The 17,877-nt window shown below is 41.7% G+C and overlaps 1 protein-coding gene across 3 annotated transcripts in view; it reads right to left on the bottom strand.

Moving 5' to 3' along the window:
• Positions 1 to 17,877, bottom strand: part of RIN2 (Ras and Rab interactor 2) — a 321,661-nt gene that overhangs the window by 12,729 nt on the left and 291,055 nt on the right. For all 3 annotated transcript variants that reach the window (XM_029593769.1, XM_029593771.1, XM_029593770.1), the window contains exons 10-11: positions 9,875 to 10,006; positions 2,532 to 2,695 (exon numbers count right to left, since the gene is read on the bottom strand). In XM_029593769.1, coding sequence (XP_029449629.1) covers positions 2,532 to 2,695; positions 9,875 to 10,006 — 296 coding nt within the window. The remainder of the gene's footprint in view (positions 1 to 2,531; positions 2,696 to 9,874; positions 10,007 to 17,877) is intronic.

Genomic DNA, 17,877 nt, shown 5'->3' on the forward strand with positions numbered 1-17,877 from the left:
TATGTAAACTTATGAGCACAACTGTATGTGGTTTCATAGACCATCTCCTCAATCAACGCCAGCCAGTTTTTCTCTCACCCACATACACACAAATGCTTAGGTACAAGCTCTCTAGCAAAGATATCCTACGCCTTCCCTTACTCCTCTCCCCCTTTCATTATTTAGCCTTCCTATACTCCTCTCTCCCCACTGAACCTCTTCTACCCTAATGCTGAAGCCCCTTGAGTCTATTTTGGGCTGCTGAAACAGCCGTAAGCAATCTTCCAACTGCCAAGTGGCACCAGAGGAAACTGTTTGAGCAGCCTCCACTCTTCACCCTTTTCTCCACCAGACAAACCATGCATGTCCTTGTGTAAGCATGCATTTAGCAGGGAACAGAGCATTTAAGGTCATGCAGAGTTTCTGCACTGTTGGCACATGAGAGATATTATAGCCACTGCCCCAGCCCAAGACATACTTTGAGGGCTGCAGTATTCATATAACTACTAAATATAAGGTTAACCATTAGTATACCTAGACTACTAAACTGCTTTGTGAATAGGCAACTTTGTTCTGGAGGGTTCTGATATCTTGATTAGAAAAGGTGACCTCCTCCCCCCCCCCCCCCCCAACTAGATCATTTCATGTTTAAGCGCATCCCCCCCGCCTCTTACATTCATAGTAAGGATCATTATCTTTGACGGTCTGTTCATATATTCAATGTGCCATCTCCAGATCAAACGGCACCTGTGCAAACCTGCCTCAGTCAGTCAAGTCTGCCTGTCGTGAGAGCTTATGCTCCAGTTTATTTTTAAAATAATAGGGAACTGTAATCCTCTCACTTTGGCCAGGGCCCAATCAATTTCCCTCCCTAGTTAGTCAGATGGCAAGCAGTTAACCCCTCCACCGGTACAGTTTTCAATCTGAACTAAAAGCCAAGGTGGGCCCATTCTCAGCAGACTCACATTTGAGTTCAGTCAAGAGGCCAAACAATTATTATAATCTATGCTGGATCTTCAGAAAGAACAAACTGAGAAATACTGGTTTAGGCAGGTGGCTATCAGAGCTGTGACAGAGACTGTGTCTTGTGTAAAGAAGACGTCCCTGTTCTTTCCCGTTTCCCCTCTCAGAATTAGATGGACCAGGACTCTTCCAATCTTCTAATTTTGGGATTCATCTGGTATTTGTGCTAAAGACTGAGGAAACCCTCCCCCCCCCATGCATCTTGTACTTTGGGCCAAAACCACAGTAACGAACACTTCACCTTCCCTCACAGGCTGGGCGCAATGTGCTACACCACCTTGGGTTCTGACAAGAACCGAAGAATAAAAATCACTAGTTCATAATGCAAGAATGTTTGTATTTCTTCATTGTGCTCCCAGGTAGCCAGTGCTATCATACAATACCCGAATATGGAAGCTTTCATGTATTAAGATCTTTATATTAGCCATCGCCCTTGAACATTATGTGCCACGGAGAAATAGGGGGGGCCCTCTGCATAAAACTTTTCCCTTATTTAAGAATACCCCCACCACCCATAAGTATGCATGTTAGGCCTAATTCTTATGTATTCCTTCTGGGATCTTTACAATGGAAATCTGTGAGAGGGACTGAAACAAAAACAAAAAGAACTTTTAAAACTAACTCACATAATCTGTACTGACCTAAATACAGAACTTGTGTTCCTTCATTCATTGCTAGATCCAGTGAGCATTACTTTCAACTGGAAATTTGCATACTGGGGAATTTAGTGTAAAACATTCTCTGTACCACACAAAAAGTGGCATTATGTGCCATACCTGCTATAATGCCTCATGGGGCATATTGCTACCAATCTTATCTGCTTCAGAGGAAAAAAAAATTGTGGCATTATCTGGGGCAGTGAAAAGGAAAAATCCTAAAAACAGCAAGCTGCCTCTCCTATTTATACTTTGTCTGAAGAAGGATAGCCTAGAGTTCCTTGCCCCCAAAATTCAACCCAACTCTGTACATTTTGGAATCACTTTGCCTAATTCCCTTAGCATGTATCCAATATAGGTGCTCTTATCACCCCCATCCAGGACAGTGCAAAGCCTGGAGCCACTTCTTTCACCCTTCACTGCTATAGTTCAATAAATCCACAACTATCTCAGTCTCCTTAAAAAAGGAATTATTTTAAAGTCCTCATCCCTGCACTTTGTATTTCCAGCAAACAGAAATAAATCTAGCACGTGTGAAAGATGATCCCTGTTTTGTGTGTATCATTAGCATTGCATTATATACCTTCAACACCACCACTTCCTATCTGTATTACAGCTAATAAAAAAGTGTGACCTCTGGCATGTCTCAGTGCCTGTAAGCCCAAATTGTTTACAGTTCAGAAAATTGTACCAAATGCAAAAGCATCAGTTATGAAACAGTTTGTAATTCTCTGTTCTCTCTGTTCTTTTGAAGAATGTAGAAATAAGTGCCTGGCTGGCCATGCTCCAATATATTAGTGCTCTGTGTATGGGCACATCATTATAAAAGATTGAGAAATTGCAACATCCTGTTTTCTTCTAGGAGCAACATACCTGGAAATCATCAACAGATGGGACTGTTCTGTTGGTTGTTCTCCTCTTGTGCCACTGCCTGAGTGTGTGCCTGGCTTCCGAACTCAGTAACCGGGCTGCTTGCTCTTCCTGGAAATTCTTAATTAGGGAAAGTGCTCCATAGGCACTTGTCAAGTAATAGCCTCCTGAGAAGAACAAAGCAGTGATGAATTTTCCAAAGGATTCAGGAATGGGAAATTACCCAGTCTTCCACTAAGCAAATCAGGATGGAAACCACCAATATAAATATATTTCCTTCCCTAAAGACACTTCTGCAATTCTTATAACCTAAACTGCCTCACAGATATCCTACAAAAGTTAAAACAAAAACCAAAACAGAAAACACACACACAAAAATAATTACTATAATAATTTACCAGGCTGATCAAATGACCCAAGCACCAGAATGTTTTTTTTATTTTGTTAGCGGCTTCTGCCTCAGCAATGGTTTGAAGGTTCCCCCCTGAGTCTATAGGAACAGAAGTAGTCAAAAATCTCTGCCATGAGGCATGACCTGGATTTGATGCCCTTGGGGGTAGGAGCGGATGGGGGTGGGGGTGGAAGGTGGGGGGTGGAAGGTGTCAGTGACCGTGGTCGGATTCAGGGCTCTGGCAGGAGCTGTGGTGCTTGGTTCCTGGCAGAGGGCGGTCATTGCAATGACTGGGATAAATGAGTTGGGAGGGGGGAGGAACCTCTAGAACTGGGTTCATGGAAGTCCACACGAGCAGGATGAAAACTGCCAGATCAACTAAAGAGTCAAAAATTGCCAAGAGCATCTCTGATGGCAGAGTCCAAAAATCCAGGGTCCTGGTCCGCATTCTTCTCCCACCTTTCCCCATGCTGGCTGTCAGCAACTCACAAAAGGTAGTAGAACACAGACCTCGAATAATCAAGCCAGAAAAAAAAGGAGACAACAATATCTATTGGTACTTGCCAACTATGAAGTGAAGCTAAAGATATATATCTTTTAAAGCAACTTTATTTTTATTTTCAATTTCTTTTTGTGGCGCCTGGGTGAGGGAGAGAATGAGGAATCATCCCAGAACCAGGAAAAGCAAAAGAAAGAAGTGCTGACAAAAATGTAATATCTGCTCCCTACTATTTTAATTAAAGCATACTTACAAAAATAAAAGTACTCCAAATGCATTTTAATCACTCAAATTAGAAGACAAAAAGGAAAGGGTTACTTGAAACAGCAATTGACAGCAGCTGCTGCTTTAGAGATCCACTTCTACCTCAGAGGTAGAGTTTCTGTAGGTGCTTTCCTCTAATTATTAATTAAAAAAAACAAACCCCAAAACAAAACAAAACCTCATACTGAACTAAAATCTCCACACAGACATCTCAAACTGGGCTTCTGCACCCAAGAAAGATGGAAACCTTGCCCAGAGGCAGAAGCAGATTTCTGAAGTTAAATGCCCATTCTGGGTGGCAGTTTTCATTTTTAATCATGCCTATTAGCGGCCAATTCTAACTTTTTACACATTGGCGATGTATTGAAACTTGATTAGCCGAAGAAACCCAAATCATTTGGGCTTAAGTCAGTCAGTGTAAATGATTTTGGGCTTTACTGGCCCATCAAGTTTCAATACACTGCCAACATGTAAAAAGTTGAATTGAGTCCCTAAAGGGCTGTAAATAGGCCTGCTAGTTTAAGCCAAAAAGAAGCTAAAGGGCACAGCTGTTGGGTTGTAGTTAGGGAGAAGCAAGGACTGACAGACAGACATAACTAAGAATGAGGTAAACAAAAGTCCAAGGGAGTGACATCTAGAGAAATGGTACATACAGTCACTGGTACAATCATTTCTCCCTTCCTTCTATATTTTTTCCATTTGTTTCTCTGCATACAAGCACTGTATCATTTCCAATTGTTCCTTCTCTCTCTCTCATACCTTCAAACTGAAACCTATAACTTCTTAAATGTTTACTGTATCTGCCTGGTCTATAAAACCTTGCATGCAAACATCTACCCTAGCCTGAGATAAATTATAATGTTCTCCTAGCCAGTTTACCACTTCAGCTTTTGCTGCTTTCTAGCTCATCCTTGATATAAAATCGCTCCCCTTACATCTCACATCAACTTTATTCCATTCACTTACATTGCTTATCATCGAATACCACATTTATTACAAAAGCCTCTGCACTTTATGCTCAGACTCAAGCCCAGACCTAGCTATTTGCAATGTAAGTAACCGCCTCAGGTGCCAAATTTTGATACGTGCTGGAGCACTAACAATGCTGCCACCATTTGGACCTGCCAACGCTTCCCTCTTCATCTGGGCCTGCAACCAAGAACTTGAGCTCAACTCCGTGCAGGGCCTGCAAGTCGGCGCACACGCTCATGGACTCTGCAATAGTCATACCTCCCGCTCCAGCATGGGGCAACCTGTGTGAGAAGCGGGGCAGCACCACAAGGTCTAAGAGCCTGTGTCCCCCGCCTCACAGGCCCCCCACGCCAGGCTTAGCAGCTCTGGAGGTGGGGCTCCACACTTACAGATGATTTCTGAGTGGGGGGGGGGGGGGGGGCAGGGAGGAGGGAAGAAACTCCCTACCCCTACTGTACTTGTCAGTTACCAAACAAAAAAAAAACAAAACCCGAACAACTATGCTTAGCTTCCTGTCCAGCTCAAGCTAGCTACTTTGTCCCCTCTCTCTTTCTGTGGGCTCGTGCCATGTCTCTTCTGGCCTTCTATTTGGGGACCAGCCAGCCAAATTTCTCACAACCTGTTTACAAATCTGCTCTGTGCAAAAAAGTTAAGAAATTAAGCAACTTCCAAGGCCTCTGAACTACTTTTCCACTCTACTCAGATCACTATATGGATTGTGGTCTATCTAGTGATTTTCTAACCAAAATCCACACATTGATGTAAAGGTGCTATAAAAATGCAGCAAAAAAATTAGAGGTCAGATTTTTGTTGACCCTGGCTAACGTCTTCAGTAAACAAAAGGAAAACATTGAAGAGTACTACAGGCCAGTAATACCTCAGAAAAAAAAGCACCACCAGGAACACTGCAAGCATAGACAACTAAAAAAAAAAAAAAAAAAAGAATAAATAAAAGCAGGTAAGGGCAGACACTGTAGCACAGAACTGGGGCTGCAATGCGATGAAGGCTTGTATACAGACAGGCACAGTACGATAGCTTAATGGTAGCAGATAAACCATGCTATCAGAGAGACACTGGAATCAAGAACTGAACATTTCACAGAATGAAGCTGTTATCACATGGAACATTCCCACACCAAAGTGGCAGCTCAATGCCAGAAAACGAGACAGTGGAAAACCAAACACACACAAAAACAGCATTACCAATATAAGAACCAGTACTAAGCAGCTACTCAGTATCAAGGGTGTCTACTTAATTTGGTGTTGCTGTCATGTGGTTCAAACATAAGTTAGGTGCATGCTAATTATTTAAAATAAGAAATATAATGAGCTTTTAAGCCACAAATGGACAAGTTTTGGCTTGTGGGCCACATTTAGCCCTCAGCCAGCTGTTCTTCTGGCCCATAGGAGCATGTCAGCTTCCTGCAGCATCAGTCAATTGTGAAGGAAGCCCTGAAATGGTGAGTGCACAGTTTACCATTTCAGGGTAGTGCATCAGGAGATACCCCCACTCCCTGCATTTCCAGGGAGATTCCACCTCACTACACACACACAGGGGCATAGACCACCAACAAGGCCCTCAGGCCAAAGGGTTTATACCCACTGTTCTAAAACTCATATCCTCCTACGTACAAACCGTGTAAATTTTCTCATAGCCTCAGAGTCATGAGGAAATTAATAGTTTTGGGGTGGGTGGGGAGAAACAGGCTAGCACACCAGTCCTACATGATGGGATCCGTGAGCTAGAGTACAGCAAAACTGCCCAGACCCTGATCTCCCTCAACACAAACAAGCCCGTTTGAATCCAAGCCCTCCTTCCCCCAAACATATGAAAGTCTCCCATAACCTCCCCTCAAAGATAAGGGAGCAAAATTTTAATATCCAGTTTATGCTGTTCACAAAATTGATTGTAGTTTCATAATGAGTCAATTTAACAACAGGAAGTTAGTTGGGGGGACTGCCAACTAGCTTCCTACTGTTGAATTAACTTAATATGAACCTACAATCAATTTTGTGAACAGGTCTCCATGAGCCCAGGATTGGTGCAAGGGTATCAAACACCCTAGGCAAACCTTTAGCCTTGTGCCTTCCAAACCCCCATCCAATAAACGTTGAGGTCTATAGGATTCTCCACCCCTCAGATTTTGATTAAATTCAACAATCATTTATTTTATTATTAAGATTTATAGTTTGCTTGCTCCGGGGGTCCATGGTGGGGTACAAAATGAACATTCACAGAATCAAACAGATACATAAAAGCAAAAATTGAAGAAAAAAATGACAAACATGCATATGGGTAAATCAACAATATTGACAAAAAATGGAATTAAACTTCTAATTCAAAAATGAATAAAAAAAGAAATGTCTATTATCTCTTAAAATGCTTGAGAATTAGTCATGGTCAGTCATGAGCCTCACCACAATCCCTCCCAGTAAAAACACAACTGGGCATCATACTTTTAAATATTAAGCTTTGTTTCATGTCTATGTATAGATAGATAAATTGTGTTTCAGAAAATGTGTCAGTGTCTGATGTGTCATCTGTGATTTATGGGGATAGACTGCAAAAAAAAAGAAAAATAATCAAATTCTGTTGTCACTCATTCCACTGTGAAAATCAGAGATAAGGAAGCAAAATTTTAATATCCACCAGTTTATGCTGTTCACAAAATTGAATATAGTTTCGTAATAAGTCAATTTAACAGGAAGTTAGTTGGGGGACCATCAACTAGCTTCCTACTGTTGAACTGACTTATTACGAAACTATATTCAATTTTGTGAACAGCATAAACTGGTAGATATTAAAACTTTGCTTCCTTATCTTTGATTTTCTCTGTTATATTGCAGTTTGGGCTGCTCCACTCATTCCATTACCAGGCACCTTGTTATATGTAACAGAAAGCCCTGAAAAAAAAAAAAAAAAAAAAAAGGACCCTCAGAACCTAAAACAAATCTTCCATACCAAAAACAGCACTAACTCCCAGGATTCAAACAGCACCAACTTTACCTATGACAAGGAAACCCTGCAGATATTACACCAGGCCTTAGAACACACATTCACATCAGACTAGGGTTGTACATTCATTTTCAAAGTAATTGAAACGTGATTAAACACCTGCTATACAACCGAATAGCACAGGTCTCTGGGCCAGCCTTGTAGACCCAGGAAGGGGTACGAGGCCTTGGTGGGGGATGGAGAGAATTTTCCTTTTTAGGTGCTGGGTTGTTTTCTTTTGGAGTTTTCCTTTATATATTTGGTTCAGTAGACAAAAAACAAAAGAAACATTAAGTACACCAAAACATGAAAAACAGACATTTAAAATGAAAACAAAATTTTCCCTGTACACCCTTGCTTTGGGGGTCAGTCCTGTCATGAAACAAGCCCAATTAGACACACTATGGATAGTGTCTAGATTGCACCAAAGTGAAAAACTAAATTTGATAGCATTCTAATATTCCTAAACTTCACACCACGTAATTATGCCAACAAGATGCCTACAATGAATTGAAGGGAATTTCTCTACTTAAGTGCTGGCAACGGGCAAGTACAGGAAGGGAGGTAACCTGGAACATTAATATCAAACCTATCATGCACGAACAAAATGCAACAAGTGCATGCACCCAGAGAGGTCTAAGAACAGCCATTGTACTACGGGAAATCTATTATGTAAATATATTCTATAAGGTAGACTGCAAATCTAAAGGGAAAATATTTTCCATCTCCTAAGTCGCCACTTCCTTCAGGAAGCCTTTTAATGAGCTAATGAGAGTTAGACTAGCTACTATGCTACGCAAAGTATGGTTTCTGTCCTCTTTTGTCGTACATTAACAAGATGGAAGGAAAAAAAAACGCAGAGCTCTATTAAGTTCATAGCTATGCCATGGTGCCTCACCGTGAAACAATCCTAACTATGCACACCACCAGACTCTACAATGGTCCTTCCTGCCAAGAATGTGTACATGAGATAAAAATGAACTCTCCACCAACGATGACGGCTCATTGGTGCCTCTCAGTAATGGGTTCCATAGGCTTATTACTCATGAACATTTAAAAAAAAAAAGTTTCCTAATCAGAAGATTAGATATAACCTTTTCCAAAGTGGATTCCTTAGAGGAAAGAAGCTTTGAGCCAGCGCACAGTATGGACTACTCATGTACCTCCCGTCCCACTCTAAGAAATGCTCTCTCTCACTTAGCAAAGGTGGATATTTCCAACCCTCGTGTCCCTAAAGAGAATTGATTTTTCAAGCTAACTATAAAACACTAGAAATCAGAGTCCATGTATCCAAACAAATATCATGAATATTCAAAGTAGATACCTTGAAAACCAGATCAGGCATAGCCCTGAAGGCCTAGTTTACCAGAGAAGAAATACTCAGCCGTGTTTCTTGCTCCTCAAGTCTCCTGCCAGCTACTTAATTTAGTATGCCAACACTAAATACTTTTCAGCTCATTCCTACCACGGCAGAGAGTTTCCCTAAACAGGGCTAACCATCTTACACATGTACAAACTCTCCTTGCTTGTCTCTGCCTTATCAAGACCCTGCTGGATATATGTTATCACTTCCGACATCTTGCTCAAGACAGCCTGGCACTGAATAGTCACTCTTAGCTTATCAAGTGCGCTTACCTCCAATTATAAAACAAAAGAATGCTCATGTGTTTGCTGCTTGCCAACCAGCTACTTTTGCAACCATAATACTTAATGTGAACCATAATACTTAATGTGAACAAATCCTATCATTAAAAAGAGTGAAAATCCACAATTTTTTTTTTGTGGGTAAATAGTAAGTAGCATTGTGCACTGCTGTGCAGGAGACCGTTTCATGCCTGTACCTGGTTCCTGTTTATCAAGTCAGTACACATGGAAGATGCTGTGGAGGCAGTATTCGTAGTTCATGGAGAAACAGCTATTGCTCAAGTCGTACCTTCTAGCAGGCTCAAGGAGGAGCCAGAGGACTAGGATGGAACATGGAATAAAAATAGGGGAAAAAGTCCCAGGTAGCCACACATGAACATTCATGGCGCTGTAGTCCTAGCTGGGTCACTCATACCTTTAATTCCTTTCTTAGTCAGTCTGCTTGCGAGATATCCCAGCCACAGGGTAATATTCTCAAAAGCATTTTATCCCCAATTACAGCCAACACTCTACTCCCATCCATGTATTTTTGTTTTTCAAGTCACATGGCAGTGACCTGAAGAATAAATTGCAGTCTTTACCTTCACCATGAAGTAGCACTGGGTCCAGCAGCTCCATCATATATTCAATCTCAATGTCCAGCTCCAGCATGTCACACTGAGCCACCACATAGGTTAACACGGGCAAGAAGTCATCAGCTCCATACATCCTCCCTAGGATGACAAAGGGGTGAACAAACAGATAAATACTATTTGCACAGCGCCGCACTAGAGAAATAAGTAGTAGGAGGTTTAATTTAGTTTCAAAACACTTATATTCTGCCAATCTTAACGTCACTTACCCTCAATGGAAAAATACCACATTATAATAGTTATGATTTAAATCTCAAAATTGAGTACTATTGTTATTAATCTAATAGTCTTCCATCTAATACTCTATTGACCAACTTGCCTATCATTATTTCAACACATCTCTCTAATGTTGGAAGTTTAATTGACAATTTTTCCTCCTGTTTTCCCAACACCAAATGAGTTTGATACTGTGTCTGTTAACCACATACCACCAGATACCATATGATTCCCATGCCAAGCGTAGATAAACATGGAGGTGGTCTCCTGGTTGCATTCAAACAAACCCTGAATGTATCTGTCATTACCACTCAGATGCAACAACCCTATGAGTTACTTTTGCTCTCATCTTCCATCTGTAATATTTGCCTGGTCTATTATCCTCTTGGGTTTTTATCATACAACTGCTCACCTCTTATAAAAATCTTGTGCATTTGATATCAAATTAAGCAACACAATAGTATTAGATGACTTTAATATGTATGCTGATGAATTTCCACTAGTTAGCCTCCTGCAAAGTTCTCTTAAGAGGAAATATCAGCCCTAGCTTGGGTACAAACAGTTCAGGGCCCAACTCAAAACATGGCCATACATTAAATCTGATTTTTTTGGTACAAACCATGTTGGCCAACGGCTGCCCCTCCATTTCTTTACAGGATATCCCATAGTCAGAGCGTGTTCAATTAACTGTCTATATCACTTCCCGCCACTCATGTCTCTGCAGTACCATGTGCCTTACCTAGTTTAAAAATACAGGCATACAGACGCTGACCATGATCATTCGGTTCCAATCCTGGACAATCTGATCCTCGAGAATAGCAGTCAGATTTGGGACAAATTCTTTGGTAGAAGTGGTAGTTCTCACTCCCGTAAAGACAATTTGCCCATGGCAACACCGCCATTCCCCTTGGATTTTACCATACTTATTCTCAAACTTACAGTCCAACAGGCTAAGCATCAATGGCCAAAAATCCAGGCCCATGATCTGAGCCTTTAATGCTCATTTATAAAAAATACAAGCCGTTAAGCCCGTTAAAACGGGCTACATCCCTCTGTCTCTCACCTCCCCCTCATTCTCTCTCCCCTCAATCTTCACCACCCCCTCCCTCACCCACTCCTCCCCACCCTCCCTCTCCTCTCACTCAGTCCCTCCCTCCCACTCAGTCTCACTCACTCCCTCCCCCTCTCTCCCTCCCTCTCACTCACTGTCCCACTCCCTCTCTCTCTCTCCCCCTCCCTCTCTCCCTCAGTCCCACTCCCTCCCTCAGTTCCCCCCTCCCTCTCACTCAGTCCCACTCCCTCCCCCTCACTCAATCCCTCCCACTCAGTCCCTCCCCCCAGTCCCTCCCCCTCACTCAATCCCTCCCTCCCACTCAGTCCCTCCCCCTCACTCAATCCCTCCCTCCCACCCACTCAGTCCCTCCCTCTCACTCAGTCACTCCCTCCCCCCTCTCTCCCTCTCACTCACTCAGTCCCACTCCCTCCCTCAGTCCCACTCACTCCCCCCCAGTCCCTCCCCCTCACTCAATCCCTCCCTCCCACTCTCTCTCTCCATCCCTCCCTCCCACTCAGTCCGTCCCTCCCACTCTCTCTCTTCTCCCTCCCTCGGTACTGGCCGCTACCGCCGCCCGCTACCGCTACCGCCGCCCGCTACCGCCGTCGCCGCCCCTACCGCCGTCCGCTACCGCCGCCGCCCGCTGCTGCTACTGGACGCCGCCATTTTTTTTCTTAGCGTCAGACCGACGTGCTCGCCCGCACATGCGCGGTAGAGCTGGTCTCTACTGCGCATTTGCGGCACGTCGGTCAAGCTTCGTTTATAAGTATTGATGTTACAATGACCAAAGTAAGAAGCAACTCGAGCGCACTATTTCTACAGTCAGAACCCTTACACATCAAATTGATCTTCCTAATCCATACAGTACTACTATCCTAGATTCTACCTGCTATGAAGACTGATGACTTCTTCACAAATAAGGTTTAGAAGTTTTGTGCACAATTTCCAGCAGAAGTCAGTGAGTACAGTTATACCACATGACGACAGCCCAAAATAGAAAGGTTTGAGGGCTGTTTTCGAGACAGATCACACAAATCATTGGTGCAATGAGCACCTCCACCTGCTCTCTAAATCCATGTTCTACAACTATTTTGAAAACATTACAAAATATTAGCTACTATCACCAAGCTTGTAAACTTCTCCCTGTCTGAGGGGTCTTTTCCAATAGAATGAAAGATGGCCTCGGTTCACTCTGTATTGAAAAAGCCATCCTCAATCCAGTTATGTCAAGCTACATACCTATTTCATCTTTACCTTTCTGGTTCATAATTGAGAGTGCAGAACTGAAGCAACTTAATGATTACCTTGAGGATCATGCCCTATTAGATCAATACCAAGTTTTGGGTTTGTTTTTTGTTTTAAATACTGAAACCTTATTATTTTCAACTCCTGACTTTATCAGATGTGGGTTCAATAACGGGACTAACTATATATTAGTAATACTAAACATATCAGTCACATTTGACACTCTGAACCATAAACTACAGCACATTGGAATCACTAATACAATACTTGACCAGCATTCATTATATCTTTTCAATGGACAGCAATAAGTCAGGACTGGCTCTGCAACATCATGGAATAAAACTGCTAACTGGTGTTTTATATTATTGGCAGTTCTGTTCAATCTATAGACAACCCCACTATGCAAACTTCTTCTGGGCTTGGTATAAGCTACCATTTATACACAAATGACATACAATTCTTTATCCTGAAAAGCTCTGCTTAGTCACAGACACTAGATCTTGTCTCTGTTTATCTAACAATGAAAGAATGGCTTTTTCATAACAAGGTAGCTTTGAATGTGGCAAAGATGTGTAACAATACTCAGTTGTTTCCCATCCAACACTCTTGTTTTGACATTCTATTCCCATTACTAAACAAGTAAAAAAAAAAATAGGAGTTTATCTCGACTCCAATCTCTCATTGTCTTTGCAAAAAGAATCTGTATTTTTCAAACTGCAGATGCTGCTTGTCTTAGCTAGTTAGAGTCCAGCGATGACTTTTGTACGATGCTCCAAGCACTTGTTCTACCAAACTTGGGGCTACAGTTACTCCACTTACAAGTGAGTCTCAGCAAGTAGCTCAAAATTGTGCAGCACAATTCATGACAAACACCTGTCTTAAAGAACACATCACACCACACCAATTTTGCAGTTACTCCACTGGCTTCCAGTCTTGTGAAGAATGAAATACAAGATCTTAACAGTGATTCACAAACTATGAACAGTAATGTTTTCCCATGGATCTGTGCAATTTTACACATTTATACTCTGCCTCATGTCCAACATTATGCATGGCAGTGTCTTCTCATAGTTCCCACTCCATGGCTAGGCCCACTTGACAAACTTGCGAGAAGGCATTCTTGGTTGCTGGCCCTATACTCTGGGAATGCTTTACCGAAGAAACTACATCTGCAACCTTTTAGTAAAAACTTTTCATGAACACATAAAGGCCTTCTGTTCAGACAAGCTTTTCAAACAGATGATTAATTTCCCTCGCTGGTCCACTCTTGGGGTTTACTCTACTATAAAATGCTTTCAGTATTATATTTGTCTTGTGTTATTTTGTCTTTTTTTCAGTCAGTGGTTTATTATGTGTTTCATTATATTCTTCGCCTTGAATAAAAGAAAAGGCAGATTTTATTGAAAAAAATATTTGTAAAACAATGAAGGCCCAACTGCTTGATTCTGCAACTGGAACATAGTATTTATAGTAACAGAGCACCCATCCTACAGTGCATTCAGAAAGTATTTAGACTCCTTCACTTTTTCCACATTTTGTTATGTAATACCTTATTCTAAAATGGATATACTTTTTTTTCCCCTCAATCTACAGATAATACCACATAATGACAAAGCAAAATCAGGTTTGTACAAATTAAAAATAAGACTGAAATATATTTACTTAAGTACTCAGATCCTTTACTCAGTACTTTGAGGCACCTTTTGCTGCAATTACAGCCTCGACGTCTTCTTGGGTAGGACACCAATATTGACACACCTGGATTTGGGGGATTTTCTCCCATTCTTCTTTGCAGATTCTCTCAAGCTCTATTAGGTTGGAGGGGGAGTGTCAATGCACAGCAATTTTCAGGTCTCTCTAGAGATGTTTGATCGGTTCAAATCTGGGCTACTCAAGGATATTCACAGACATGTCCTGAAGTCACTCCTGCATTGTCTTGGCTATGTGCGTAGGGCCCTTGTCCTGTTGGAAGGTGAATTGTCACCCCCAGCCTGAGGTCCAAAGCAGGTTTTCAATCAAGGATCTCTCTGTACTTTGCTCTATTCATCGTTCCCTCCATCCTGACTAGTCTCCCAGTTCCTGCAGCTGAAAAACATCCCCACAGCATGATGCTGCCACCATCATGCTTCACAGTAGGGATAGAGTTGCTTAACTAACAGGTGTTCTCCTAGGACAGCAGTATGTTAGTCCTCACACTTAAGTTTTCCACATCTGATGTCACCTATGTCAAAGTTCCTAGAACTGAGCAAGCCCAGCATGCCCTACATCACATATCCACACGGGGTCCCTCTTCAATCTCGTAACACAGAATTAAAATAAAAAAAAGAAATAAACTCAACTCCACGAGGTGGTGGGTGAGTTTTGTGAGGACTACCATCTTGCTGTCCCTTTAAGAACACCTATTACAGGTAAGCAACTCTGCTTTCTCCGCAAACAAGCAGGATAGTAGTCCTCATGCATGGGTGAGTCCCTAGCTACAAGCTGCTCCAACACAAAAGGGGATCAACACACACCTAACAGGTGCCAAAAGGCACAATACCACCGGCGCTGTTGGTAACAGAGGCGGAGACAGCATGAACCCAATCGACTGTTTGGGAGAGTTGGGTAGTGGGATATGAACATGTGGAGAGAACTCCATGTTGCAGCCTTGCAGATCTCCTCCATGGGAACTGCTCACAAGTGGGCCACAGACGCTGCCATGGCTCTGACAGGAGCCTTTACATGACCCCCAAGATGCAGTCCTGCCTGGGTATAACAGAAGGAGATGCAATCTGCTAGCCAGTTGGATATTGTCTGTTTGGCAACAGCAATGCCCAACCTATTCCTATCAAAAGAAATAAAAGTTGGGTGGACTGTCTATGGGCTTCGATCCGCTCCAGGCTCGCTTGCAGTCCAAATTGTGCATTGTTCATTAGCCTTGTTTTTTTAATTAAAATTTCTTAAATCACTTTGTGCATGAGCTCTGAGTGATTTACATAACATACATAAATAAAATTAACAAAAATTTAAACATAAAACAATCAGAATCATAAATTGACCGTCCGGCCCGATGGACGCCCATGTCACACACAGCGCCAGAGTGGCGGGAGACCTGCCACTGCAGAGTGGGGGAGGGGAATTGGAGCTCCCCTCTCTGCTTGGCTCAATGTCACCTTTGAGTCCCGCCGTGAGGACCTCACCGCTTGATCCAGCCGCCGGGAGAGAAGCACCATTTTCTGGGGAGGACACCCTGAACTGAGGCGTTCAGGATATTTTCCCAGCGAGGACGGGAATGATGCTGACAGCGGCTTCTAGCCCCATAGAAGATCCGGGGCAAGGCGGTGTAGGAGGAGGAACCCCATCGGGGGAAACTTCAGTTGCTGCTGTCTCTACCTCCACGAGAGAAACACCATCTATGGTAAGGCTTTTAGTCTTTTCTTTTGAGACTTTGTGGGAAGCCATAAATGAAATGAGGACTAATATATTACAGCAGCTAACTCCAGCAATGGAACAATTGAGAAGGCATGAAAAGAAGTTAGAAGTGTTTGAGAAGTCAAATGTGGAACTAGAGCAACAATCTGTAACTATTCGGACTGAGATAAAAATGATTCAGCAAACGCAATCAATGCTTATAAGGGATAATAAGACCATGGTTCAAAAGATTGAAAATTTAGAGAACTGTGCAAAGAGTCGGAATATAAGATACATAAATTTTCCTCAATTACCAATGAGATCTCCAAGGGAAGTCCTTAATAAATACATGTCTGAAATATTTAAAATCTCAGCTGATCAAAGTCCAACGATTCTGAAATCATTTTATTTATCGAATCCCAGAGGAGAAGCAGAAAATAGAGGAGGTGAATTGGAAATGGAGGCACCTGTGATTGATCAACCTCTCAACATAACAGCATTGTTGGAGACATCGAACACAGAATTGGCTACTCTGGCAACACTGATAGTAACGTTTGCCTCAGAGGCAGACAGGTATTGGCTGTTAAGAATGAATATAAAACATAGGAATGAGAGATTTCTTGGTTTGCTGGTTAGAGCCTTCCCCGATCTGTCTCGTGAGACACAGAGAAGGAAAGCTTTTTTACTCTTGAGACCTCAGGTCTTACTAATTGGGGCAAGATATTTCCTTAAATTTCCATGCAAATGTGTGGTAAAATATTCGCAAAATACTTATGTTTGTTTTGATCCACCCCAGTTAACACAATTCTTAGTGGGTAAGATGCCAGTAGCAACAGATGGAATACCTCGTGACGAGGTTCCTAGCCCTTCATAAGTAATTAGAGTCGCTGTAATCCGGGAATTTCTTGCAATTGTTAAGTTTTATATTTTTTTCCTTCAGGTTTGGTAAAGATCCTCCCCTCCTACTTGTGGATCTCTAGAAGAGATACTATAAAAGAAATTCTCTTTTTCCATTGTTTAATTACTAGACGATATTGTGTAAAAAACAGTATCTTTGTTGATTACAATGTATTCTCTGATTTCTGTACAAGATTGGTTCTTGAAATAATTGTAAAATTTGCATAAATATAAAATTAAAAAAAAAAGAATCACAGATTGACAATCCTTAACAGCCTAAAACAAAAAAACTGCTTGGCAGATCATGAAAGCCTATAAGACTGTTAGACTGTGCCAGAGTATTCTCTGCAGCTAAACAGCATAGGAATGGAACCTCATAATGCAGGAGATGCTACTGAATGTATACAGGCTCTACTTAATTGAATGCTTGATTCAGCAAGAACACCTTTAAAGCTGTTTTAAATTTCTTCAGACATTTTTCAAGTCTCAAGGATGCAGGTATTGAATTCCATAAAATAGGAGCGGTTACAGAGAAAGCACAGTTTCTTGTGGATGCTAATCTAGCTGTTTTTACTGAAGGCACTTCAAGAAGGCCCCTTTTCTGCGATCTAAGACTCATTGGTTGGTAAATATGTAGTAATGAGTTTGTCCAAGGAAAAGAAGAAGAAGAAGTAATGAGTAATTTGTGAGTCATGAGTAATTTATGAATGTACTCAAATGCACCAGAAGCCATCAAAAAAGCAAAAGAATGGAGTAATATGATCAGAGAGTTTAGCTCCACCAATTAAAGCATGCAGTTGAATTAAGAAGGAGTTGAGGTTTTAGAGTTAATTTAGGAAGTCCTAGATATATGGCATTACAATAATCAATGCTAGAAAGCACGGATGCCTGAACCACCAACCTGTTCAAGTAGATTTTTCAGGCCATGCAGTACTCAATTTGAAAAGAACATTTTTATTACACTCAATGTGTTGATGGAATGATACATTTGAATCTAGCCATACACTAAGGCTTTTGACATGAGGTGAAATAGAATATAGAGTGTTTAAAGACTAAACTGGCAGGGACAACACTGTTGGAACACTGAATAACCAGAAATTCTTTCTTGGAAAGATTTAAGGAAAGTTTATTGTGTTGTAACCACTAGGGA

This window comes from Rhinatrema bivittatum, chromosome 3, assembly GCF_901001135.1.
Source record: "Rhinatrema bivittatum chromosome 3, aRhiBiv1.1, whole genome shotgun sequence".
Lineage (NCBI taxonomy): Eukaryota > Metazoa > Chordata > Amphibia > Gymnophiona > Rhinatrematidae > Rhinatrema > Rhinatrema bivittatum.